Raw genomic sequence first — 18259 nt, 5'->3', positions numbered from 1 at the left:
CTCCTTTGGGTTCCAATTGCTCTCTGTTCTAACTACAGGTGCTGTACTCCCTACCAGCAGATCATTTAACTGACATACATTTCCAATCTAACCCTTGTACCTTTGAACTCCTCTGGCTGGTTAGAAAACTGGCAACTCCAATATGCCTTTCCCATACAAGACTGCGCTGCTTAGGCAACATGTGTCTGTTTTTTTTGCACCCCTTCTGAAAACCCTGTAGGAGCTCCAGGTTCTTCTCTCCATTGTTGGCAGATTCATGTCACAGCTCATGTACAACGTGCTTCTCCTCAGAGAGCTTTCAGGCTCCGGGAGGTTCTGGACAGAGGGATGTCTGCTGAATGAAAGCAAAGTGCAGGCTGCTGCTGAAGGAGCTTCTGCTCTACGTTCCTGTTCCTGCATCAGTCAGAGAACATCGACAAGGAACCTGCTGCTCGCTGAGACAAACCTTGGAGGCACAGCGGAGGTTACGTCTCCTCGTTCTTTGGAACAAAGTCGGAGGTGGACAAATACAGGAGTGGCATCTTTATAATATATGAGTTTTATTCATAAAACACAGAAGATAAATATCTATTCAACCATTTGAGTGACAGCACACATTTAGGATCTGTGACCTTTGACCTTAAGGGAGACCGCTGGGAACTCATTTTCTTCTGAACCGCTGAACTCAAAGCGGCTCGATTACTGTAAACTCTTTGTGGTTGCGAGGCGACGAGACAGCATTTCAATGCTTGACGTATTAAGTCCTCGGACAGAGGAGAACCTTCTGACTGTGGACTTCAAACTCAGAGCTTCACGGATCCGAGGATTAAACACATGGACTTCATCAGAAGAATCAAGTTTGTGGATGAACAAACTCCTTCCTCAACCAAGGTCTTTTTTCCCCTGAATGACCCCAGAGGCTCCAGTCTCGATTCCTACTCGTCAGCTTGGTTTCAGCTTCAGAAAACCTCTGATACTCCAGGTTTCTCCAGGGTGTTCTCCCTAGGATCCAGGTCATCGTAGAGAAATCACTCTGAGATCTTCTAAGGAACAACTGGTCTTCTCACGGACACAGGTCTCCATAGATAAAGAGTAAACATGGGACGTCAGCATCGGTTCCATTTAGGTTCCTCAGACGTTCCTGCTGACGGCTTTGAGGAGCTGCTCCTCCGAGACGTTTGATGTTTCAGCAAAGACAAAAACCAAAAGCATTTGAGTTCTCCTTGTTTGAGTTTTTTCTGTTTTGCATGAAAACAAGTTGAAAATCATAAAGTATTGAAAAAATTGTTGACAAAATGAAAAATATTGAGAAAAGTTTAAAAATTGGCAAAATGTGAAAAATATATATAGTCATGAAAATTTTCACCAAAAATGTCAAAGGTCACTTACATTGGAAAAAATGTGAAAATCATAAAGTATTGAAAAAATTGTTGACAAAGTGAAAAAAAATTAGGAAAAGTGTAAAGTTAGTAAAGTGTCACAGTATATGTATTCATGAAAATTTTAACCAAAAATGTCTAAGTTCACTAATATTGGAAAAAAAATGTGAAAACCATAAAGTTTGGAAAAAATATTGAAAATGTAAAAATTGAAAAGCTAAAAAACTTGGCGAAATGTGATAAAACCTGTATTTTCATGAAAATTTTGAAAAAAAGGGTCCGAGGTCACTAATATTGGAAAAACTGTGAAAATCATAAAGTATTGAAAAAGTTGTCGACAAAGTGAAAAATATTGGGAAACGTGAAAAGTTATTAAAATGTCACAGTACATTTATTCATGAAAATTTTGACCAAAAATGTCTGAGGTCACTTATATTGGAAAAAAAATGTGAAAACCATAAAGTTTGGAAAAAAATATTGAAAATGTAAAAGCAATTGAAAAACTAAAAAATTGGCAAAATGTAATAAAACATGTATGTTCATGAAAATTTTGACCAAGAATGTATAAGGTAACTAATATTGGAAAAACATTGAAATTCATAAAGTATTGAAAAAGTTGTTGACAAAGTGAAAAATATTGAGAAAAGTTTAAAAATTGGCAAAATGTGAAAAATATATATAGTCATGAAAATTTTCATCAAAAATGTATAAGGTCACTAATATTGGAAAAAATGTGAAAATCATAAAGTATTGAAAAAATGGTTGACAAAGTGATAAATGTTGGGAAAAGTGAAAAATTAGTAAAATATCACAGTATATGTATTCATGAAAATTTTAACCAAAGATGTCTTAGTTCACTAATATTGAAAAACTATGAAAATCATAAAGTATTAAAAAAAATGTTGAAAAAGTGAAAATATATTGGGAAAAGTGAAAAGTGAGTAAAATTTCACAGTATATGTATTCATGAAAATTTTAACCAACAATGTCTAATTTTTCTAATATTGGAAAAACTGTGAAAATCATAAAGTTTGGAAAAAAATATTGAAAATGTTAAAACAATTGAAAAGCTAAAAAATTGGCGAAATGTGATAAAACATGTATATTCATGATCATTTTGAAAAAAAATGTCCAAGGTCACTAATGTTGGAAAAACTGTGAAAATCATAAAGTATTGTAAAAGTTGTTGACAAAGTGAAAAATATTAGGAAAAGTGAAAAGTTAGTAAAATGTCACAGTACATGTATTCATGAAAATTTTGACCAAAAATGTCTAAGGTCACTAATGTTCAAAAAAATGTAAAAATCATAAAGTATTGAAAAAATGGTTGACAAAGTGAAAAATATTGGGAAAAGTGAAAAGTTATTAAAATGTCACAGTACATGTATTCATGAAAAATTTGACCAAAAATGTCTAAGGTCACTTATATTGGAAAAAAATGTGAAAACAATAGAGTTTGGAAAAAAAATATTGAAAATGTAAAAACAATTGAAAAGCTAAAAAATTGGCGAAATTTGATAAAATATGTATATTCATGAAAATTTAAAAAAAAAATGTCCAAGTTCACTAACATTTGAAAAACTATGAAAATCATAAAGTATTGAAAAAATGGTAGACAAATTTAAAAATATTGGGAAAAGTGAAAAGTTAGTACAAATCACAGTACATGTATTCATGAAAATTTTCACCAAAAATGTCTAAGTTCACTTATATCGGAAAAAATGTGAAAAATCATAATGTATTAAAAAAATTGTTGATAAAGTGAAAACTATTGGGAAAAGTGAAAAGTTAGTACAATGTCACAGTATAAGTATTCATGAAAATTTTGACCGAAAATGTCAAAGGTAACTTAAGTTCGAAAAACTGTGCAAATCATAAAGTATTGAAAAAAATGTTGACAAAGTTAAAAATATTGGGAAAAGTGAAAAGTTAGTGAAATGTCACAGTATTTGCATTCATGAAAAGTTTGACCAAAAATGTCTAAGGTCACTAACGTTCAAAAAAATGTGAAAATCATAAAGTATTGAAAAAATGGTTGACAAAGTGAAAAATATTGGGAAAAGTGATAAGTTAGTAAAATGTCACATTACATGTATTCATGAATAGCCCGTTACTTTGGTTGGTAGGAGGAAAAATAAGACGCGAATTCTCCCTCTTTGAGCAGAGTCCGTTAGGAAACTGAAGCGAAGTACTCACGACTGGAGAAGAATCAATGTCAGTGTTCTTTAGTCCAGCTTCTGACAGTATAAACGGGAGGAGTCGGCTGAGGCGGCAGGCGGGACGGGCTGGTCGCCGTTCCCCTCGTGGCCGGAGGAGCTACCAGGCTTTACCGGGTCACCTGGAGCGCTATCGGGGCTGCCGTGGATTGTCTTCCGCGGGTAGAGAGCTAGTTAGCTTAGCTAGCTAACCAACACGACGGCCAAGTCTTCACAGTTCTTCCTTCCGTGTTGTGCCGCAGTCCAGTCACTATAGCAGGTACACTGTTTGACCCTCGGCACTTTACATCAGGAAGAACCTGGACTTTTCCAATCCAGCGAGTCCTCCAGGTGCACCTGCCGCAGAGCCGCACCTGCAGCTCTCCTGCTGCTCCTCGTGTCTCCTCACAACCTAATTCCTGATTATATACACGCATAAACACACATATACTTGCACTTTTGCACTCACATTTGCATGCACGCACGCACGCATGTATACATTCATGCTCGCAAGTATGCAGTTGTTTATGCATGCATGTGTCTATAAATGCACACGTACACAATATATACCTACAGATATACATACATATATGTATAGACACTTACATAACTTCATAGATACATACATATATATATACACATACATACATACATACATACATACATGCATGCATGCGTGTATGCGTGCAGGCATGCATGCATGAGTGAATGTTTGTATGCATGTTCGCATGTTTCAATGCACATATGTGTGTGCTTGTGTTTATACAGGCACATGCTTCTATGCATGCATGCAAGCACGCGTACACTTATGCACGCATGCAATCAATCATGCACGCATGCATGCACACATGCATGCACACGAATGTGCATGCATACACGCATGGATTTACCTTTGCACTCACACTTACTACATACACACATACACACACATATGCATGCACTTTTGCACTCATGCATTGACACTTGCAAACTTTCATATAAGCATGCATATAATCATGCATGCACACACACATACACACATGCAGCCACAAACCTATGCACATGCATGTGCATGCATACACGCATGAGCACACACCTGCATGCACTTTGGCACTCATGCATTGTCGCATGCACACTTGTATACAAGCATGGACACATTCACACATGGAAACATGCGTGTATAACCGCATGCATTCACTTGCACATTCAGACACGCAGGCATGCACACATGCATACACCCCTGAATGCACGTATGCATGCACACACTCATTTATTCATGCATGCATTCATGTATGCATGAATGTTTCTAAAAAATCCACACGTACAAACCTACATATATACACATATATAAATGCATATAAACATGTATGCACACATACCCATACCCTAACCCTAACGACAAATATACATAAATATGTAGACACAGATACATATATACAGACTTCACTTTGTCAACAATTTTCGTCATTGGTACCGATGACCTACAGGGAGCCAATGGAAACTGGGCTACTGTAGGTCAAAGAAGGAGAGGAGGAAGGTGTGTTCGGTAGCAGAGAGAGAAGAGGAAAGGCAAGAGTCTGGGACTGAGAAGAGGGAATTTTGAATATTGGGACTGTGACTGTAAAAGGTAGAGAGTTGGTCGACATGATGCAGAGAAGGAAAGTGGATATACTGTGTGTCCAGGAGACCAGATGGAAAGGTAGTAAGGCTAGAAGCTTAGGAGCAGGCTTTAAGTTGTACTATCATGGCAGTGAGAAGATGAGAAATGGAGTAGATACACCTGTGGAGGCGTGGAAGTGTCTAGGAGAGGCAGCGGTAGAGTTTCTGACCCCATTATTCAACAGGATCTTAGATAGTGAGAAGATGCCTGAGGAATTGAAGTGTGATGGTGCCCATTTTTAAGAATAAGGGGAATGTGTAGAATTGTGGCAACTATAGAGGGATAATGTCAATGAGCCGTCCTGGGGCAGAGGTCCCCAACCCCCGGGCCGCAAACCGGTACTGGGCCGGACAAGAACAAATCAATTATTTCCGTTGGATTTATTATCTGAGTCTGAACAATCTGTATTTAAAAAAATGACCGGAATCTCTCGGTTACATCTCGGTCACTTGAGCGCCAAAAATGTGACACACATGCCAGCAAAGTGAGTAAAAAACAGACGTCAGACGGGAAGTTTCTTTTTCAAAGGGGAAAAGGTGGATCCACACAGCTGATTCACGTTTATTATAATAGTCCCAATATAATCAATCTACATATACTGCACCTCCCACCCCCAACCCAGTCCACGGTAAAATTGTCAAACGTTGACCGGTCCGCGGTGATAAAAAGGTTGGGGACCACTGTCCGAGGAGATGGTAAGTATAATAAAACAGGCTATCTGTCCTACCACAGACCAGAGCAACATCGTCTTCCGCAGCCGGGTGATAACTAAATATGCTGGGACAACCAGCTGCTCATTCAGGTCCACCATCAACTCCAAAGCCCCGCCTACACTGAGTAGTGCCTGAACATAAACGGTCAAACCTTTTCTCCCTCGTGAACAAATTTAATCGGTCTAGCATAACAACAAAATTGACCTCTAACATTTTTTGCTAAATATGATAGTATCTGGTTATGTTACCAAGTGTACCGCCCCTGGGAAAGACTAACCTTACACCTTAACAATATATGCCTAACACGATGGGCAAGCAGCGTCCCCATCCACCCCACGCAGACACGGGGAAAACATGGAAACTCAACAGAGAAAGACCAAGGCGAATCCAACCAGGGTCCTTCTTGCTGGGACGCTGGACTGTCGCCCACGTGTCAGTCTCACAGTAAATAAATATAGTGCCATTTGAAAGGTGGAGCTGCAGACTTTGTGTGAAGACATCTCACCCCAGCTGCTGCAGAGAACAAATCTGACCAAGAACATTTTCATGTTCATGCCCACACTTACTGCATTGATCTTTACTGTGACAGCATATTTGGGGAGTTTGTTCACTGTCACATCAGTTTGATTTTTCTAAACTCAAAGCTTTCAAATTGCACTTCACTCAGAGACCAATCTGATTTTCTCAGCAGTTTTGGTCTGACATCGCATCTGACATTCGCATCTGCACACACCATGCCGTCTCTTTGTGATTCTGTATGGTGGCCATACTTCGGGTCATTTGACTTTTTCTTTAGATCTTTCCGATATGAATCAACAGTCTCACGTTTGCCCTGGACTCTCATGAGATGTCCGAGGTATATTGCTGAAACTTCTTTAAGACATGCAAATAATCAACATCACCATCAAAGTCCATGGTATGAAATACCTCTATTGCCTCCTGTCCTGCCACATGCAGAAAAGTAGCATAGTTAACTTTTTTTTCTGAAAGATCCTGTTTGCCATGAGGTACAGCTCAAACCTCTGGATCCATGAACACCACTATTCTGCCAGGTTTCCCTCCCAGCACAGAATGTGGCCTCAGAAGCTCCCTGCTTTACTTCTGACACCATGCAATGTTTATTTTATTTCTTTACTTTTTAATGTGTGGATCAAAGATGTATGCAGAATAACTAGACAGAGTCTTCAAGTATGTCTTTTGGTGCGTGCTTTACTTTTCACTTGCTGCTTCTATTACAGGTCACTCCCTAAGTAAGTATCATAACAGCACCTCCTAGGATAACCCAAGTACTACATGTCACACAGATGACGGGACAATTGCAGCAAATATAATCAGGGAGAGGTTAGGAGACCACATGCAGGAGAATATGCAGAGAAGGATGTTAGCAAGAAGAAGTCGGAAACAGAGGCCGACAGAAGAACAGGTGTAGGTAGAGGTGGCAAGGGCTAAACAAAGGGCATATGATTATTTGCTTGCTAGGTTGGATAGTACGGAGGGAGAATGAGATCTACAGGTTGGCAAATCAGAGAGATAGAAATGAGTAAGGACGTGCAGCAGGTTCGGGTGCTTTAGTACAGGGAGGGAAATGACAGATGCCATACAAGTGATGGGAGAAGTACTTTCAAGAGGTGATGAATGAGGAACATGAAAGAGAACCAAGAGTAGAAGAGGTGGCCATTGTGGTGACAAAGTAGCAGAGACATTTTTACAAATCATTGAATTCTAACATGTCATTGTAAATGTGTCTCAGCAGACCAATTCATGGGAAGATGTTGCAAAACAGATGACTGCAGTCTTCAGCTGTCCTTAGTGTTTGCAAGTGAAGTCCCATTTGTTAGGCTCACCCTTTTCTCTTTTGATTTTGCCTACAGGAGCAAATACAGTGACGGTTAGACATTCAGAACATCATAAATTCTACACTGTTGTTTTCAATTAATCTAATTTGTAGTTGTACCTTGAGGAGATTTAACAGTTCCTCTCGAACCTGGCAAAAGTAACAAACATTTGTTTTACATATTTGTCAACTGTTATGTCATAATTACGAAATATCTATCCCGAAATATCTACAAAGTAAACAAACTTATATACAATATAGATATAGATATATCTTCTTTTCCTTTCGGCTTTTCCCTTCAGGGATTACCATGGTGAATCAGCGTTCTCCATCTAACCCCATTCTCTGCATCCTCCTCTTTCAAACCACCTAACTTCCATAAATATTCTCTTTGGTCTTCTGCTAGACTTCCTGCCTGTCATTTTAAACTCCAGCATCTGTCTTTTCGTCATTGTAACAGTTTCTAGATGATACAGCATCGCTGGGCTCACCACTGTCTTGTACACCTTTCCCTTCACTCTGCTGACAGTCTTCTATCTTAAAGTACCCCTGACACTTTTCTCCATCCATTCCAACCTCCTTGGACACGTTTCTCTTTTCTACACTCTCCTCCGCTCTGGAACATTGACCCTAAGTACTTGAAACTTTCCAACATCTTGCTCTCCACTCCCTCCAGCCTTCATACCTCTCCTTTCCAGAGCATACCTCCACCTCTCTAGATTTTCCTCTACCTGTTTTCTGCTCTCACTACAGATCACAATGTCATCTGCAAACATCATGATCCATGGAGATTCCTGTCTAACCTCATCTGTCAGCCTGTCCATCACCATTGCGAACAAGAAGGGGCCCAGAGCTGATCCCTGATGGAGTCCCACCTCCACCTTGAACTTCTCTGTTACCCCTATAGCACACCGTACCAGTGTCTCACAACTGGCATTCATGTCCTGCACCAGTCTAACATACTACTCTGCTACTCTAGACGTCTTCAAATAATATCAGAGTTCCTCTCTAGGTCTACAAAAGCGCAATGCAGCTCCCTCTGACCTTCTCCGTACTTCTCTATTAGCATTCTCAAAGCAAATACTGCATCTGTAGTACTCTTCCTGGGCATGAAGCCATACTGTTGTTCACAAATGTTGACCTCTGCTCTGTCTAGTTTCTACTACTCCTCCACACACCTTCATTGTGTAGCTCATCAACTTTATCCTTCTATAGTTGCCGCAATTCAGCACATCCCCTTTATTCTTAAAGATAGGCACCATCACATTTCGCTCCATTCTTCAGGCATCTTCTCACTCTCTAAGATCCTGTTGAATAAACGAGTCGGAAAATCTACCGCTGCCTCTCCTAGACACTTCCACACCTCCACAGGTGTATCATCAAGACCAACTGCCCTTCCACTTTTCATCCTCTTCAATGCCTTCCTCACTTAACTTTTACTAATCTCTGCTACTTTGTGGTCCACAATAGTCACTTCTTCTACCCTTGCCTCTCTTTCATTTTCCACATTCATCACCTCTTCAAAGTACTCTGTCAATCGAGCATACAAGTCATTGTACGCCCTTTGTTTTGCCTTTGCTACCTCTATCTTTACCTTACACTGTATCTCTCTATGATCCTGTCTGTTCTCTTCAGTCCCCTCAGTGTCCCACTTCTTTGCTAACCGCTTACTCAGTATATACTCCTGTACTTCCTCATTCCACCACAAAATCTCCTTGTCTACTTTCCTTCTAGATGACATATCAAGTACTCTTCTAGCTTTCTCCCTGATTACACTAGCTATTGTTGTCCAATCATCTGGAAGCTCTCCCTGACCACCCAGAGCCTTTCTCAACTCCTCCTTGAAAACCATGCAACACTCCTCCCTTTTCAGCTTCCACCACTTTGTCCTCTGCTCTGCCTTTGTCCTCTTCATCTTCCTTGTCACCAGAGTCATCCTACAAATCACCATCCTATGCTGTCTGGCTACACTCTCACCTACAACTACTTCGCAGTCTCTGATCTCTTTCAGGTTACCTCGTCTATACAAGATGTAGACTACCTGCGTGCTCCTACCTCCGCTCTTATCAGTTACCCTATGTTCCTGTCTTTTCTGGCAAGTGTTCACTACAGGCATTTCCATCCTTTTTGCAAAATCTACCACCATCTGTCCCTCTGCCTTCCTATCCTGTATACCAAATCTGTCAATCACTTTTTAATCCCCTCTATTGCCTTCACCAACATGTCCATTGAAGTCTGCACCAATGACCACTCTCATTTCTGGGGATATTCTGCGACGCTTCATCTCACTCATTCCAGAACTTCTCCTTCTCCTCAAACTCACATCCCACCTGCAGGACATAGCCACAACATCGAGCGTCACACGTTCAATTTTCCAGTTTCAGACTCATAAGTCTATGTGACATTCTTTTCACCCCTAGGACGTTCCCAATAAACTCCTCCTTCAAGATAACTCCTACTCCATTTCTCTTCCTGTCAGTACCACGATAGTCCAACTTAAAGCTGCTCCTAAGCTTCTAGTCTTTCTACCTTTCCACATGGTCTCCTGGACACAAAGTATATCCACCATCCTCCTAAGCATCATGCCGACCAACTCTACCTCTTCCTGCCATCGTGCCAATATTCAATGTCCCTACTCTATCCCAAACTCCTGGTATTCCTTTTCTCTCTCTGCTTCCGAACACGCCTTTCCTCTCTCCTTCCTTGACCCACAGTGGTCCAATTTCCACTTGTGCCCTGTAGGCTGGCAGTTGTTTTTAACCTGGGCCTCGACTGATCCAGTATGAGATTAATAGGTTTGATTCACATATTTGGTTTTGGTATATGTTTTTCACCAGATGCCCTTCCTGACACAACCCTCTGCATTTATCTGTGCTTGGGACCACCTTAGGGAGACACAAGCCTGTGCCCCCCTGAGGCTGTATTGTAGACACATATATATGAATTGATAAATGCATAACAGAAATTACCTTTTGCTCAAAGCTGCCTGCAAACAAAATGAAAAGGCCCTGCAAAAAAGCATGAGAACAATCATTTTTATGCTTGTGCAAAGTCACTGTCAATTTTGTTATTTTACTACTGATTGTGTGCAAGGGACTTAGTTGTGATCAATGAAAAAGTAATTGAAGTTTACAAAGTAATCCCATAAAAAAGTGGCATTGAAATGCAAAAATTACACAACCTCAACAAGTGATCAGCTTCAACTGCTGATAACCCTCCCTTATATCAAGATAGTCTTGAAATGTGCCAAAAGGGAAAAAAAAACTCAGAAATTATCAAATAATTACATGAAACCCAATTGAAACAAAAGTCCATACTTAACGGTGTTGCTAATCAACTTCTTTTTTTTTATGACGTTCAGACACTTCAGAGTTTTAACCATCAGAGCCAAACTTGGGCTAACATGAAGGACATGAAAAAGAGTTCTGCACCAAAAGCAGAGAAAGAAAGTGAAATGTATTGATTTTGTTTGGCCAGCGCAACAAAACAAGAACTATCATATGAAACGTCCTATTAAGGCACAAGCGTCAAGGGAGAGTTATCACAAGTCCAGTGTTTTGGACAAACTATCACTAATACCAGTTGATGGGATTCTTTGTAAAACTGAAACTGAGAGAAAAACACAGTCCTAATATGTCTTGATATAAACATTATTCCTAATCAATCCGAGCAGTCAGCTTGCAGATTTGACTTTTCAAAAAAAGTAAAGAAAAGAAAAACAAATGGGTAACGTGCATTGACAGCCACTGTGAAACATTTGAGTTGATATGTGCAAAGCTGCAATGACGCATCCCTCAGATCAACAATGTATAAAATTACCTGGAAGGAATTGAGGATTGTGAAAATGTAGTTTGCGACGGGAAACAAGGGGTGGCTATTTTCCAACATGAGCAGAAAGAAGCCAAAAATCCACGTGATTCCAAAGACGGGCGTTAAGAAGGCCACCACTTTAAGGATACTTTTGGCCGTCTCCATGTCATCTGCCTCGCAGCCACTAGGGACAGACGTCCTCACTAAAGTGATTATGACAACCATGATGGAAAAGATGTTTGTCAATACGACAGTCAGCACAGGGAGGAGGAAAGCATGCACCGAGCCTTCCAACAGTCTTTCGAAAACTAGCCAACACGTCGAAGCATCGTAGTATGGCTTGTGGGTGTACTCGCAGTATACGTAGCTCGATCCAACTATGAGGATTGGGCAAATATAGCCCACAATGCTGGAAAGGAACATAAATACTCGCCTCCTCAGTGGGCTGAAGATAAATACAAGCTGGTGGATGAGCATGACGCTCAGGCACAGCGTCCAGCTGAACATGGCGAGGAAAAACAAGTGTTTCGATACAGTCAGGGCAAAGCACAAGGCATCAGTGAGAATCTCGGGAGAAGCGGAAGCCAAGAAACTCGAGTCAGCAAGCAGGAGGAATGTTGCTATATTCACCATGGCTGTGTGGCGGAAATGTGAAAGGTTTGTCTTAACCACAGCGGACCAAACCAAAAACTCAATTGTTAGGAAAATCAGGAGGGAGCAAATGGATACACACAGACCCACGGTTGTGATGACATGCAGACTGTCTGGTGACACGTCGGCCCCCATCATGAGCACTGAGAACGCAGTCAGGTGGTTGCACTCGCAGACGGTGTGTTTACTGTCTGAGATGCGGGTAAAGCACCCTTCATCAGACCACTCCCTCAGCGTGGTATTCCAGAATACACAGAAGGGTCTGTCGTGGCTCAGCGGCTCTTTCGGAAAGTCCAGCCTGATCTCAAAGGACGCGTCGTCGCTGTCTTGCAATGTGGTTAATATGACAAGGTGGGTGGTTTGCATTTCCAAGAAGTTGTTTTTTAATTTGTCCATCATGTTTTTCACAGCGACGCTTTTCATCATCCCCGAGCTCTTGTTTAAATTCACGATCACGTCAAACACGGACAGGTTACATTTGACACCGGAGCAGAATTTTAGCTCCAGGTTTTCTGTGAGTACTTCTTCATTCTTGTTGCCTTTTATTTGTTTCACCAGCATCTCCACTGACTCCAGATAATTTGATGAGCTTTCCTGAATAATTGATTTGTTGACCCCACTCCAAGTCTTAGTTAACAAATTACTTGCTGCAGCGAGAAAATCCTGAAACATAATGAAAAGATTGGCAAGTACAGCTCAAGTATATATATATCCATACATACATATATATATATATATATGTGTGTGTGTGTATATATATATATATGTGTATATATATATATATATATATACAGTATATGTCCATATACACACACACGTGTGTGTGCGTGTGTGTGTACAGCTACAGCTTAGAAAAGATTGAAAAGGTTCCTGAAATTAGCAACTCCAACCAGATGCCAATTAGAGATACAAGCAAAATGACAGCCTCTGACCTTGCAGACTCATTTGACCTTGCAGTGAACACAGATTCAAGAGGTTTCAGTTGCTTTCAGAGGGCAGATGTTGCCATGCGTAAGAGGGTCATTTGACCCTTTGACTCATTGAGTGGAGATGTGGTGTCAAATGGCTCATTTTTCCCCGTCAACTGAAATAATGTGTTCTATGAAACTTGGGCGGAGTTAAGGTGTGAGACCCCTGGATACTGCAGGTGCGGCGTCATTCACTCTCCGCTATCTGGGTTACAACCTCTGCAACATGAGTCACAATTCGGTAGCTTGTGAAATCGATAAGCTCCGGAAATTTAGATCGGCTTTTTTTGGCAGCTATAAAATATGCCGGAGAAAAAACTAAATGGCCGACTTTACGCTTTCAGCAAAATCAAATGATGAACCACAATTGATTGATGACCACATTTTTTAAGAATCTAGTTTGTTGCTGGGGTTAGATATAATTGGCTCCATTTAAACTGTGTATCAGGTGCTTATTTGTTGGAATGATTCTGCCGGTCTTTTCACACAGCTCAGTTTGAGGCTGCACACACAAGTCAACCACAGTCAAACCCTAAATGTCATCACAACATATCCCCAGTATTACAACGATTCTTGGCAGGGACTCACAGGCAAGACGTCATCTTGCAAGTCCATTACTTTTGAGACGTCAGCCATGATGTTAAGAGTCTCAATCGAGGCCATCGTGTCGGCCATGCTTGAATTTGATGAATGTGAATGAGGTTCAGAGCTGTTCTTAAGCCCTTTGAAAATTTCCATTGCCACCTCCTGGGTGGCCCCGAGTCCCATCAGGAAGGTCTATGACGTTGATATCACAAACAAACAAAAAAACAAACAAACAAGTTGAATGAAACATGGTCATGTTATGGTAGCGACATGAAGCTCTGACTCAGTGTCAGTCAATCATTTCAGACTGGCTGTTCGAGCTAAAACATGTTTCCCGCTGAACCTCAGACACGTGCTGATTACAAGGTGTTTTGCAGATATTCGAACGACATCCGGTATTTCAGATATTATTTGATTGTTCAATTTTTTCCAAATTATATCAGCGGTTATTACAATATATCCTCATCTGAAAGAGTGTGCTTTCAAACTCACATACTTTGGCTTTGTTTATAATGTTGATCAAGTCTTGTCTGACACAGTTGTCGAACACTGACTTCCAGGAAGTGCCATCACACATGCGAGACTTAAAGCCGCCTCTGCCAGCTGGGCACGAGTTATTTATCAGTGTGGCTCCTGACGGCGTTTTAGGCCATGAGTCTCCATCAAACAACTCCTCATTGCAAAATGTCTTTCCCTCTTGGAGAAAAAAAAAAAGTTCGCAAATATGATATGAATTTTCTCAGCGTCAAATTCATTCTTCAGAACAGGCCATTTGAAAATGTGAAAGGCTCTTCGTATTTGGAATAGTTTTACCATAAATCACCGGAATATCCCTTAGTGCAGTTTTTTCTTGAAGCCTCAGGTTTTTGAAGCTGACGGTCACATGTTGGGCTTCCTCTGTCTCTTGACAACTGATGGGGACTTTGAAACTGTAGTGCAGATGGTCCTTGGAAACTGCAAAAAAAAAAGACTATATTAGCCATTTAAGAATTCTTTGTTGTCATTTTTGTTGTGTATGTTGCAAGAATGTACAGAAAATCAAGACTCTTCTTTGTTCCTCTCACATGACAGAATGTAATTCTCTCTACTTTCGCCCTTGTAGCTGCACCAGACTTCAAAACTCTCGTTGATCTTTCGGATAGTGGCGGTTACTTCTATCGTCACGCTTGCAGTCCCTGTGATTGAGCAATCCACCGCGAGGGGGTTGACCGTGACCAAGATCTCATTGGGAAGGAGAGCCACATCCAGGTACGTCCTGCTTATATGTCTCACCGATCCCAGAGTGAACCCACATTCATACGTGCCTGCAGGAAACATGCCAGTGAAAATCTACTCCTGAAAAATGGCTACAGATGAAACTCCCAGATTAAACAAGACAGTCTCTGTGATTGGCAAAAGGGCAATTAGATTGCTTAAAACGCAAGATGATACTGACATCAAGTTTACAGATGTTGCCTGAGAGAATCTGCAGAAGCGTACAAAAATGCATACCTGATCAAGTGAGAAAGTCTCCAATATATTTTCAAACAGTTGGAAGGAAATTTCAAATGATTTTGTCCGCAAACATGCGTGACATTGATGACAACTACTCAAAGCGCTGAAGTCTCACTGAAGTAACAATATACACAGGTATTCTCCGGGAAACCTCTTATAGAACTTCCAGGAGCATCAAATGATTTTTTGGGGGTGTTGGCCACTTCTTTATTCATTCATTCATTTATTCATTTATTCATTCATTGATCAATGTGCATGTGTATGTATTTACTTACTCACTCAATGACTTGCTTTTTCCATTTGTCAGTCAAGCAAGTCATTTGTGGGCTTTCAATTTACCGCTTATATTTTTTGTTAGTTTTATATCTCACTGATAAAAATACAACCCTCCAGAGAATAAATAAAAATAATATCACCCGCCGACAATTGCAAAGGTAATTGTTCAAAATGAACAAAAACGTAGCAAAGAAATGACAAAATAAAGGTTTCAGAAAAGATCTAAAATAACAAAGAAATCTCTAATGTCTATGCATATACATTTACGTATATGCAAGATGTTTTCTTTGATTATTTTTTCGTCTCTTAAACTGTAGCCAACACGTGAACTCGGCAAAAAAACTGCAAAGTCTGGGAACTGAGCTGATGGACCTCAGGGATTTCTCTTTCTTTACATTTTTCAGACACTGTTTGATTCCCCAGGCATAAAAAGTCAGACATCAAATAATGTTATTATTTTGGGCAACTGAATCCAGACATACGTCACAGGAAAATGTCTACTTAAAGTTGCGGTGGGGTGTGTACGCCAAGATGACCGACAGAAAAGAAACTCTGCTCGGCTTTGAAACAATCGATCTCCGGGACCCGATAGAGCAGTTTTTTTTTTTTTCACGGGCCAGTTACAATCCCACCTTTCTCAGAAAGGTGCAACTTTTCAAGTGTAAACGAAAGAATGCCAAATAAAATCCCCGACGCTTGCCTTCCCAGAGGTCGGTCACATTGTGGATGGTGATGGTAACGCAGGACTTCATTTCAGGGGCGCCACAAGTGTCGTCCAGCTTCACGACACTGCCGTTGCTGATCCCAAAGCGCCCGTCTGTCCTGCTGAGGTTCCATCGGCTTCTTTCCAGCTCCCCCTGCATCTTGCATTTCAGCGAGACCTCCGAGTGGTAGCGCACCTCGGCTCTCGGGGCGTCCATGGTCACGATTCCTTTTTGATGAAGGAAAGAGGTGGCGCATTTCACAATCACCCTAACGCAAAAGGAGGAAGGACCTGCCGAATGCTTGAGAGGAAAATTTACAAAGCTCTGATTGCAAGAGGCTCCGGTTTTAAAACACGATATACGGTATCTAGTTTGTAGTGAAGTTCGGTCAGCTCGGACCCGAACTAAGAGTCTGTCCAGATGTAAAAATCCCGGTTGGTTACAATAATAATTACCATCCTCTCAGAAGACGTGAGCGCTGTTTGATCTATGTATGTATTTCTCCGACGAGACGATAACAATGTGCAAAGAATTTCAGATGTTTTACGTGCCAAAGCTTTTTGTTTGCTCATCCATTCACACACATTCCAGGCTCACGTTATCAGTTGCAATGATTGCCTCCGCACGGAGGATGATGTAGCGTAGGATCTTCAGTTTTATCTTCTCATTGTGAGAGGAGATCCAGATGTCTGATTCCTCTTTACGGACTTACACCTTACAACTTTACAACACAGCAGCGATTCACTGACGTGAAACAAAGGATTTGAATTCCCCACACTTACCTGTGATTGCACTCTTTGTACCAAACATGCCCTGAAGATGCCAAATGTTTCATGATTCAAACAGGATCATAATCTTCTACAACAGCCGTGACGACGTCGGCTGGATCAGGGCCACGAGATCACCGCGCCCTTTCCCTGCTTTGGACTTGGAGACGGTCCTTTTGCCCAGAAGCGCAGGGCGACCTTGACTGACCTTGAGTGTCGACCCGAAGGACAGCTCCAAGATCAGCTTTGATTTCTGCTACGATGAGTTGAAATGTGGCGTGGAGAGGCACCACGCTGGCCACCGCTTCCAACTCGACCGTGCCCTCCCTTTAAGGTTCAAACAGAGTCATCGTGTGACAGTTCATTTCTGAATACAACAATTCTTCACGACGGCAATAAGAGCTCTGAACCTGCAAGAGTTTCTTTTTGTTACGTTTCAGTTTGTTTCACATTCTCAATTGGACATTTCTTCACCTGAGGCTACATGTGAAGGACTTGCTTTTGCTGTGTTTCTTGGTGGTGATCAAAGACAAACATGATCGTTTCCTACAAAGTGAACGAAACAGCTACGATTCAAGACAAATTGGAACACGCGTGAAAGGGTTTTTCTTTCACTCGCGTTTGTTTTCTCTTATCAATTTGATGAAACAAATGCAGCGTTTGCTTGAACAAGACCATACAAGAAAATGAAAATGTCTCCACCACCGTCTCCTTTCGGTTGAAAAAGCAGCATCGGGAAGTCTGGATCAATAAAGCTTTGGTGGTTCCTCCTGGCATCTGAATCGCTTACTTACGTTGCAAACCTGCGACCCGTGACGGTGAAGAGCTTCAGGCCATTCAGCCTCTGGAAGGCAGTTTCAAGCTGTCAAATACACAGAGGGTCTCATTAAATTGTGATTGCGTACACGCACAAATATGTCTTTTTCTTTTTTTCCGCTCAAAGATTGAGAGGACCTGTCCAGTACCTTTGCAGTTTTGACTGAATCCCACGTGGCTTCAGGAAGCGAAAGGGATCCATTGATTAGAACTGTTGAAACAATCGTCGAATTACCATTTCACTGTCCTCCGAACATGTTGTTCCTTCTCTTTCAATCTAAATTGCATGCACAATTTCATGTCAAACTGCAAGCGAAACTACGTGTGCGTTTGTGCGCGCACGTGCTATGACGGTCAGTTTCCCATGATTCCGTGCAAAAGAGTATCAGCTAAACGTGAACGTGACGCAGGAGCTATTCGTTCCCTCCCGAGCGTGCTTACCATGGACC

At 41.2% G+C, this 18259-nt stretch overlaps 1 protein-coding gene across 1 annotated transcript; it reads right to left on the bottom strand.

The window, feature by feature from the left end:
• Nucleotides 1-7270: 7270 nt before the first annotated feature.
• Nucleotides 7271-16560, bottom strand: adgrf3b (adhesion G protein-coupled receptor F3b). The gene is made up of 9 exons (XM_086143034.1): nucleotides 16224-16560; nucleotides 14842-15057; nucleotides 14567-14707; nucleotides 14250-14449; nucleotides 13757-13945; nucleotides 11559-12863; nucleotides 10709-10747; nucleotides 7860-7889; nucleotides 7271-7770 (listed from the first exon to the last, which is right to left on the bottom strand). The coding sequence occupies exons 1-9, from the start codon at nucleotides 16441-16443 to the stop codon at nucleotides 7702-7704; spliced, it is 2409 nt and encodes an 802-aa protein (XP_085999160.1). The 5' UTR covers nucleotides 16444-16560; the 3' UTR covers nucleotides 7271-7701.
• Between the last annotated feature and the right edge of the window lie 1699 nt (nucleotides 16561-18259).

The sequence above is a fragment of the Fistularia commersonii genome, chromosome 36 (assembly GCF_037954325.1).
Source record: "Fistularia commersonii isolate RoL2024-O1a breed Wild chromosome 36, RoL_Fcom_v1.0, whole genome shotgun sequence".
NCBI classification, from domain to species: Eukaryota; Metazoa; Chordata; class Actinopteri; order Syngnathiformes; family Fistulariidae; genus Fistularia; species Fistularia commersonii.
The sequence above is the reverse complement of the archived record's forward strand: the minus strand, read 5'-3'. Positions and strand labels throughout refer to the sequence as shown.